A 10,588-nucleotide genomic window follows, 5' to 3' on the forward strand; every position below is an offset into this window, starting at 1 on the left:
GCACCCCCCCCCCCGTAATGTGAATACCACCTTCCAGCTCTATGAAAGCTAGGTCATAGAAGATGGTGCTTCTAGGTTGATACTAGTTTGATTTTTTCATGTTCTGTGACTCAAGTATATGGTGCTTTCAACAACAGAGTCAATTTTTTTTATTTTAAACAATATATTCCTGTCATCTGAAGAAGAAATTTAATTTAATTTTGCTACATAAAGAGAAGGGGAGATAACCCTCAATTAAGTTGCATAAAAATTCAGTATTTGTTACCATAGCCTCATGGGCTAAATTATGTTGTATCCCTTAAAATTATCTACAGTAGAATGAAGGAGACCAACTATAGAAAACAGGTCATAAAATCTCAGACAATTCCAATATAAAATTTGAGTTGAATTTATAGTGTACTGAAGGCATTTGCTTGCACTTCAATGAAGTGCAATTTAACTGTGCTATTTTATCAAATAACTCATAAAAGTGTGATACAAAGGTAAAGAAGGGATTCCATATTAAAACAATGGTTGTAATGTGAGATAGTTACCATCATACTCTAAAGAAGCTGTTGTATGATTACTTGCTCTACTGGTCTGAGCAAAACTTAATTCTCAGGTACAATAACATAATCTCTTTTAATTATCTCTTTTTAGAGATGGTTTAACATAACTGCATTTCTAATCCAGCTATTGACCCTAACCAAACTCAGTCAAATACAAAGACTGTTATGAAATGATACATAGTAGAAAGCCAGCAAAACAGACATAATTCCTGTTTTGTTATATAAATCACTTTCATACACTCAGAAGACACTTTGCCAAATTTCTACTGTATTTCTACAAAATGTAGTAAAACATGGAAGGCATAAGGCTTAGTATCTTGACTACTGAGGGAAGGTGGGATGTATTCCATGAGAGAAGCAGATGAACAAAAAAAAGTTAGAACAGAATTATGTTCACTACAGCAACACTAGTGGGGAAAAGAGGAAAAGAGATCCTAATAATCCAGTACACCAGAACACCACCTACCAAATTCTCAGAAAGTATCAACCCATGTTACCTTAAATGGAAATGGCTTCAACTCACCACTAAAAAAGCAGAATTACAAACTATATTAAAAAACAAGAACTGTTGGTTGTCTTCTAAGAAACACTGAGCAAAGACATCTGAAAACTGAATATCAAATGACACGGTGGTTAAGAGCATTTGTTTCTTCTGCAAGGGGACCTCGGTTTGAGTCTCAGCACGCACATGGTACCTCACAACCATGTGTCACTCAAGTTTCAGGGGATCCAATGCTCTCTTCTGACCTCCTGGGCTCCAAGCATACACCTGGTGCATACAGTTAGGCCAAGCACTCATACATAAAATAAAATGAATAAACCTAATAAAAATTTTGTGTTTGTCTTGAAAACTCTTTATTTCCGCATTAATATTGAAAAATACACTTTGCTGGGTGTATCATTTTTGGTTCAGAGTTATCTGCTTCCAAAGCTTGAAATATGTCACCTCAAGTTTTTCGATGAAATGTTCAAGATTATTCTGACATTCTCACCTTTGTGTGTGAGTTGACATTTTTTTGTATCATTTTTGTATTGTTTGGTATAGTGTCTTTACTTTGTATTTCTGGCATCTTCACTATGATGACTTCTCTGTTCATGTCTATTTGGGATTCTAAATATCTCTTGTGTTTGGATGTGTACTTCATTCTCTAATTTTTGAAAGTTTTGGGAAATTTTCTACTATAATTTGATTAAATAATCTGCCTATTGTGGGGGACCAGCCCCCACATTTATTTACCACAGGGACTCTTGAGGATTGTGGAATAAGAGACTTAGTTAGAAATAAAGAGGGGAGAGAAACAGAGAGAAAACACAGGATAGACTCAGGTAGGCCTGGATCCTTATCCACCGGCCAAGAACTTTATTCCAAAGGTCTATTTATAACAATGGCAAGGGGTGGTGCAAAAGACCCACCTTGCTAGTTACAGTCAAGTGCAGACCCTTACAAACACCTGATACTCAGGCCCGTGGTCCAATCAAACTCTTATGCAGTCCCTCTGGGTACAGCCACTAGGAAACCTATTTGGCTCCAAGTCCCTCTTTATATTTTAAAAGAAAAAACTCTTGAAGCAACTGCATCAAAAAAAGGATTTCCTTAGCTTATCATTAACATTAACATGTTAACATAATTCTAGCATAAATATTGCTATACATAGTTACAATTCTCTCAATCTTACATCTTAAAGCAAATTCTTAATAGAACCATTTAATTTGTTGCTAATAAAACATGGGATAAACTTCTGATGTATTCACATCAAACTTAAAAGATTTTTTAGCTAAATTGTTAACAAGACCAGAAGTACACAAATCATTTCTAAAGTTCAGAGTGTAGAGTAAAATTCAGAGTTTATAGTAAGCTTTGCTATTATTCTAAAAGTTCTTGAGAGTTTGAAACAAGAGTCTAATTTGGCAATGGCTCTTTCAATGCTGGGAGTTAATGAGTTCTGTTGCTGAGGAGTTATAACACTTGTTGCTAGGGAGCTGTAACATTGTCAGGACAAAGCCATGCCCCAAAGTTGCCAAGTTATCTCAGCTGTTCCAGAACAGGCAGAGATGCTCAGACACCGATGGTTTCTAACCAGAGGCTGTTCCTTTACCCAAATTTATAACAGCTCCCCTAAGTGCTTCAATTCAGACAAACGTTTCTGTTACAGCAGAACTTTAAGTTTGTTCTACCAAAAAGCTTCCCTTCAGGCTGAGGGTGAAATTACCGTATTGAACAGATGTAAAGCTCTTAGCAAAAACTTCTTGCTCAGCTATTAGGCAATATAAGGCACTGTTTCAAACCTGCATTGATTTCCCAGAAAGTCTTTCAGGTATGCTAGCAAACTTTCTGGTTCCCTATACAGGGTTTTGCTTTTGCAATAGGAGATTTTTCTTCCCTAAACTTGCTTTAGGATGCCTGTACCATGGCTTAACAGGTGTACCTCTCTAATTATATCTTTCACCTGACCCAGTCACCAAGTGGTTTATGTCCTTCTGCCTGTGCATACAGGGGCAGGCACTTTTGTGCGGGAAGCAAAATTCCCTGGGTGCTTGTTCCTCCACGGTACAGGGTCAGTGAGGGAAATGAAAGTACTTGAAACAAAGGGGTTTTTTTTGGAAGGATCTTTTCAGAGTTTCCTCCCCAGGCAATTGTCTGTCCTGTCCTGATTTGACTTTTCCCCCCAGAGAGGGTCCCTGAGGATGCAGCACAGCCACTGCCCACTGTGGTCCAATCAACTTCTTATATTGTGGAGATTTATCAAGGCAACTCCAAGTAGTTAAAAAGGAGGTTTATTTGGGGGTAACTTATAAGCCAGTAAAGGAGTTGGTTATAGGATCTGGGAGAAATGAGGTGCAGCCCAGCAGGGTTCTCTGGAGCACTCTGACTTGATCTGTCTTCCAGCATCCAGGATCACCAGGAACCAAGAAAGCTGGCACATCTGGATCTTGGGTCTTAAGGGCTCCTGTCTTGGCCCTGCCCCAGGGGCAGGTCATAGGTAGGTGTGGCAGTTACCAGAAACCTCACTAGGGGTAGTATTTCCAGGTCAAAGCTGGAACAGCTACCCACTATACTCTTATGCAGTCTTGCTGGGTACAGCCACTAGGAAACCTAGTTGGTTCCAACTGTCTATTCCCTTTTACTTTATCTATGTTCCTTTGTCTTCCACATAAATTCTCAGATTTGACCTTCTTAATGTAACCCAGTCTTCTTTGAAATATTAGTTGTTGTCTTAGAGTTTCATTGCTGTGAAGAGACACCATGACCATAGCAACTCTTATAAAGGAAAACATTTAATTGGTGGCTGGCTTACAGATTCAGAGGTTTAGTCCATCATTACTATGGCAAGAAGCATGGCAGCATGCAGGTAGACATGGTGCTAGAGAAGGAGCTGAGAATTCTGAATCTTGATTCAAAGGCAGAAGGAGACTGTGTGCCACACTGGGCATAACTTGAGCAAATAAGATCTCAAAGCCCACCTTTAAAAATTGCAAAATAAACAGAGACAGCTGGCAGCCTGGACAGTCACCTAACGTTTCTCAGTACTGCTGTGGCATCCATATTTGGCTACAGGCCTGGAATATTTGACAGACCATTATTAGAAGCAGGAATTTTGAAAGATCATCTTACTCTGTCTTGGCAAGTTTCAGCAGTTGCTTTTCCTTGTGTCCTGCTCATTTGGAAAGGACAGCATGCATACTGTCAGCAGTTGAGGCAAAGAGCAGTTTTTTGCCCAGTAGGCCATTTTGTGCCAAGAAGAAGACAAAGTTCTTTACGGAGTATCTTTGAAGACCAACATTCTCTCAAGAGTAGATCAGTGCTGTGAGAGCAATAGTGTCTCATGTCAACAGAATTCTAAGTTATCAAAACATTTTAATGCCATATTCTTTAGGTCTATGAAGTGTTTGAAGATTACCTATCCATCTTATAAATGTTTCTGTAAATCTGGAAAACATAACTATATGATATGATAAACATGGGTGACTATTAATCTGTAAGTCTTATCTACCTGAATAACCTAAGGACTAACGTTTTACATTATGAAGGTAAACAATCTCTAAACAGATGTACAGTATAAGGGCAATGACCTTAAAATTGTGACAATATACAAAATATCTTTAATAGAGGTAGAACTGTATAGTGCAATATATGACAACAATATCCTTAATATGTATCAATATACCAAATATCCTAATAGAGGTAGAACATACAGATGGTATGACTAATATAATTTTACATTTGTATCAATATATAAAATATTTCAAGTAGGAGTAAGAACATGCCTAAAATACAATTATAGTTTTGAGTTTGTATCAATATACAAATTATCTTAAATAGGAATAGAAAAATAGTATACATTTGTATCAATATTCAAGAATCCATATCAGTGCAAATTATCTAAGGCTGATAGCTTGCTAAATTAGTTTACTAGTAGATAAAATAATCTACCTTAATATCCTATCCTATCAATTTCTTTTTTTTTCCTTTTCTGAAAGAGAATCTTGAGTCTAAATTTTTGTTTGTTTGTCTCACCCCCAATCCTAAAACAACTTATCCATAACCCTGAGAAAATAAAAACTTTTTGGGGAGGGGGCATCATTTTCTTAAAATTATTTCCTGCTGTCTAGGGGGTGACAATATCTCTGTGGGATCTTGTACAAAAGCTAAATGTTTAGGTCTCAAAAGGACTAGCTGTATTGTTTGTAGCCAATCTCAGAATAATGGGTAAGGTTTATCTGAAGTTCTGGCTAGAAGTGTGATATGATGGACCATCTCATCTTGGAACTGTCCTGAATAATTTACAGCCTAAAGCTGATCATTGCATGGTGTTTATTGGCTAAAGACATCATTATGGACTGGGTAGAGTCATTGTTGTGGGCCCCATCTTCCTTCTGGAGACTTCAGAGACTACTATTGGAAAGACTTGGTTTTTCACTGTGGAAAACTTGAACATTATTAATATCAAAACAGAAAGTTTGAATCTTAAGGTGACATGACATGTGTAGAAGGATTCCAAAAATTCAAGAATAAGCATGGAGAGAAATAGAATTATGACAACAATCGTTCCTAGATTGTGGGTTTTCTTTTGTCCCATATCAGTTGGCTCTTCTGATAAGAAACAGAATCTCCTAATTTTTTCCTTTAGCAACATGTTTGGGTTTATGAGGGAGACCAGCTCCCTTTTATTCCCTCAGGGTACCCTTTAGCAGGGAGAAATGAGGATTTGTAGATAGAAGGATAGAGGAGAGAGAGAGACAGACAGAAAACACAGGATAGCCTCAGGAGGGCCTGGGTCTCAACCCACCACCCCCTTCTGTCTCTACTAAAGGGCTTTTTAAAGGAATGCCAAGGGGTGAGGCAAAAGACCTCTCCAGCAGAGCCAAGTGTAGACCATCCCAAACACCTGGTGACCTTGCATGTGGTCCAGCCATCTAATGCAGCCCTGCTGTGTAAAGCAAGCTCAGATATGACTAGAAAACCTTTGTGGGCTCCTAGAAGGAGAGAGTCATATTCCATCTCCAAGGCCAGTTTGATTTATAATCAAATTGGGACCACAATTTTTCTAGAGTTAAAGAGATACTGATGTTAGGCAGTGGAATATTACCCTGTAGAGTATATTGGTAGCAATAGGTCCTTCCCTTCTTCTGTAGACATCTAGGTGTCCAAGGCCTTTTGATTTCTTGAAGATGGGTATTTTTATTTTACTGTAAAGACAAAAAACAGAACCCTGTCCTAACCCTTGTTTGTTGAGTTTTCCTTACAACTTGTAGAATTGTCATATCTGTGAATAAGCTATTACTTCTCATCAAGGGGTTTCTCCTGTTCAAATCGAATTTTTATTAATTTTTTTTTTTTTGGTATCCATAGCTTTTTTCCTCCTGTAGAAACAAAAGCAAAAATTCCTTCCTCAGCATAGGACATATCCTGGTTTCCATTTCAAGGTCAACACATCTTTGAAGTAAACAGATTGTTTTAGTTCAGGCGTTTTTTTTGGGTTTTTTTTTTTTTGTTTTTTGTTTTTGTTTCTGTTATCCAATGTCTCTGCAGCTGTTGTCCCTTTCTCATCAGTGTTGAGAAAATTCAAGGTTAATAAAGCATTGTGTAGTCTATTTCTAGGGATCATTGTTACTTCTTTCTGTTTATTTAGCATATCTCTTAAAGTTCAGTTGGATCTTTCTATGACTGTTTGGCCTGTGGGATTATGTGGTATACCTATAATGCGCTTTATGTTGCAATAAGCAAAAAACTGCTTCATTTTATTTGAGACATATGCTGGAGCATTGTCAGCCTTAATTTATACAGGTATTCCCATGATGGCCATAACTTCTAATAGGTATGTAATTATAGAATCAGCCTTTTCAGAACTCATAGGAGTTCCCCTTGAAATCCTGAATAGGTGTCAATGGTATGGTGCACATATTTTAATTTTCCAAATTCTGAAAAATGAAACACATCCATCTGCCAAATTTCATTTCTTTGTATACCTTTAGGATTACTTCCTGTAGGTAATGGAGTTTTGTTATAGAAAGAACAAGCAGGACTTTTTTTTATGATTTCTTTGGCTTGTTGCCAAGTGATGAAAAAGTGCATCTTTTAAACCTTTGCCATTTGCATGATGTTTCTTATGAAATTCTGAGGCCTCCAGCACATTTTCTATTAATAATGGATCAATCTCATCATTATATAGTAAGACTCTATCTCTTTGAAACAAATGAGAGAAATCACATAATGATCTTTTATATGCAGAAAAAAAAGCATTTGACTAAGATCAACATGAGTTCATGTTACTGTCTTGGAGACATTAGGAATAGATGTATCGTATCATAAAACAACAAAGGCTATATACAACAAACTTATATCCAACACCCTAGTAAATGGGCAAAAGTAAGAACATTTCTGGCAAGATTGGGAGTGAGACAGAAATACCCAATCTCACCTCTTTTATTCAACCATGCTTGAAGTCTTAGCTACAGCAATAAGGCAAGTTGAAGACATAAAATGTATTAAAATGGGGGAAAAAGAAGTCATTTTTTGGAGATAACATGGTTCTATGTTTAAAAGATCCTACAGAATCTACAAGAAAGCTCAGATCTAATAAACACTTCCATGGGGTGGGGGAGATACTTAATCAACATGCAAAAACCAGTAATCTTGGGGATGAACAGGTGTCCCAATCATTAAGACTGTGTATTCCTTTTCCAGAAGATCCAAGTTCAGTCTCCAACACCTAAATTAGGTAGTTCACAACAATATATAACTCCAGCTTCAGGTGATCTGACACCCTCTTCTGGCCTTCAGGGGCACCCACACATACATGGTACATACATACACATATACACACACAATAAAAATAAAATATTTTAAGTAAATCAATAGCTTTCATATATATGTAGGCAATAAACTATTAGAGAAAGAAATTAGGAAAAGCATTTCATTCATAATAGTTCAAAAGACAAAAATGTACCTAGGAGTAACCAACCTAACAAAGAAAGTGAAGTACCTCTGTACTGAAAATATTAAGACATTGAAAAAGTAAAACAATGAGAATATTAGATGATGCAAAGGCTTTTCATGCTCTGGATTGGCATAATTAATATTTTTAACATGGCTATAATATCAAAGGTACTCTGCACATTCTGTGTAGCTCACATCAAAAGTTCAATGTAATTCTTCACAGCAACTAGAAAAAAACAATCAAAGAATTTATATAGAACTACAAAATACCACAAATAGCCAAAGCAACCTTAAAGAGAAAGAACACAGCTGGAGGGGTCACAACATCTGACATCAAATTATACTTACAGAGCTATCGTGAGGAAGAGATTTTTTTTTTTTTTTTTTTTTTTTTTTTTTTTCACTCTTTCACAACTGAGACTTTATTGGTTGAGTACACAGACATTTCAATTCTTAAAACATGGACCCAAACTCTAAGAGTCAGACATTGTGTTCACGTACCCAAAAGAGCCATGTGTTTTTTCTCTTTGAACTTATTCCAGTGATGTTCCAGCCTAAACTTGGCAAGTTTTCCCTAAGACCTCACATAACAATCAAATGCTCACAATCCTTAATTCCACTGACTCACAATTTTATGCCACATACAGTACATATTCAAAATTTCAATCTTTCACAGCACATTATCACAATTGTTAGGAAAATGGACTGCCGTGACCAGAGACAGTTCTGACAGGGCAAGGACCGAGGAGTGGTTTTTAGGATACAGTTCTACTAGAAACACGAGACCAGAAATAACTGAAAATATTCCAGACACAAATGCACGGCCAAGACTCCAAGTATGCTTTGTGTTGTAGGATATAAAACTAGCCCCCTCTACGGAATGTTATGGTGACCCCCGAGACACTCACAGCCTCTCCTGATTCAGTATCCTGCTCTTTTCTGGTTGTACCAAAAAATAAACAACCAGCAAGTGATTTAACCTCTTAAAAAAATCATTTACACTTAAAAAATGGGATGAGGCGGGACTTCCTCCCACCTTTTAAAAATGTTTCTAGAGCTACTAAAAAACTCGCATTTACAAAATAGTTGATAAAAATATTCCTCTGGATTGTACAAGAAGGGAGGCGGGGACACTGACAGACACGATGGATGGTTAGTCGGACTTGGCTTCTTTCTCTTCAACTTCAGAGGCTGGACTCTGGTTCTCAGCCTCTCCGTTTTCTGCAGGCACGTCTGTGGTCTGCTGGTCAGCCACCTCAGCCTGTTTGCCCTTTGCTCCCCTCTTCCCTTTGGTTTGCACTTTTTTGTCTGACGGTTTATCCTTTCCCGCGGCCTTCTTCGGCTTCGCGTCCACCTTGGCAGGGGCGGGCTTGGCCGACAGCCTCGCGGAGCGCCGCTTGGGCTCCGCCTTCGCCGCTCCGTCCGCGCTAACCTTCCTCTTGGGCATCGTGGCGGCGCTGGGTGGGAGGCGCGTGCGAGGCCGAACCCGTCACGGAGCTACGCCGCCTCGGCCGCCACCACACGAACTGAGGAAGAGATTTTTGCCAGCACAAAACAGACAAGTAGACCAATGGGGCAGAGTGAAAGAACACAGGACATTATCAACAAGGATATTACCATGTAAGGTTTGACCAAGGAGGTAAAAACATGCTTTAGGAAAAAGACAGCCTACCCAACAAATGGTGCTGTTAAAACTGGCTATCTGCTTGTAAAAGAGTGGGATTAGATCCATGTCTTTCACTCCATACAAACATCAGCACGACACGAATCAGACACTTTAATTTAAAACCTGAAATGCTAGAGGAAGACATGAGGAATGCACTTTAAGATATAGGCCTAGGGAAGAATTTCCTGAACAAAACTCCAATGGCATAGGAACTAGACCCAGGAAGCAACAAATGGAACTATCTGTAGTTAAAAAGATTTTTCAAAGCAAAATAAGGTATCAATCTAACAGAGTGCCCAATTACATTTCAGACAAGGGTCTTATATCCAGAGTTTGCAAACACACACACACACACACACACACACACACACACACACACACACACACAAAACAAAACCCACAAAACTGCCAATCAACAAATGTCCTAATGGAATGGATATAGACTGGTCTCAAAGAAGAAACACCAATGGCCTATAAGTATTTTTTTTTTCAGTGTTTCTCATACCTAGTCATCAGGAGAATGCAAATGAAAGCTACTTTGGAATTCCAATTCAAATGGCTTTCATTAAAAAGAATCTGGTAATAAATGCTGGTGGAATGTGGGAAAGGAGAGACCCTTATCCACTGCTAGTGGGAGTGCAAACTAGTGCAGCTGTGATGGAAATTAGTATGACTGTTTCTCAAAAAAATTAAAAATAGAACTGACATACGATTCCTGGACACACACCCAAATGATTCCATACCCTGCCACAGAGATAACTTGTATATCCATGCTTATCGCTGCTCTTTTCATGATATAAATTCAATAAAGCCAGGCTAGCAGGCTATCAACTTACAGATGGATAATGGAAGTGTGGTATATACAAACAATGGAATTGTATACCGCGTTAAGCAAAAATGAAATTATGAAATTGACAGAAAAATAAATGTGTAATA

At 38.0% G+C, this 10,588-nt stretch overlaps 1 protein-coding gene across 1 annotated transcript; it reads right to left on the minus strand.

The window, feature by feature from the left end:
• Positions 1–8,600: 8,600 nt before the first annotated feature.
• On the minus strand, positions 8,601–9,509 carry LOC131912417 (non-histone chromosomal protein HMG-14). The gene has a single exon (XM_059264711.1). The coding sequence runs from the start codon at positions 9,431–9,433 to the stop codon at positions 9,140–9,142; it is 294 nt and encodes a 97-aa protein (XP_059120694.1). The 5' UTR covers positions 9,434–9,509; the 3' UTR covers positions 8,601–9,139.
• Between the last annotated feature and the right edge of the window lie 1,079 nt (positions 9,510–10,588).

The sequence above is a fragment of the Peromyscus eremicus genome, chromosome 6 (assembly GCF_949786415.1).
Source record: "Peromyscus eremicus chromosome 6, PerEre_H2_v1, whole genome shotgun sequence".
Classification (NCBI taxonomy): domain Eukaryota; kingdom Metazoa; phylum Chordata; class Mammalia; order Rodentia; family Cricetidae; genus Peromyscus; species Peromyscus eremicus.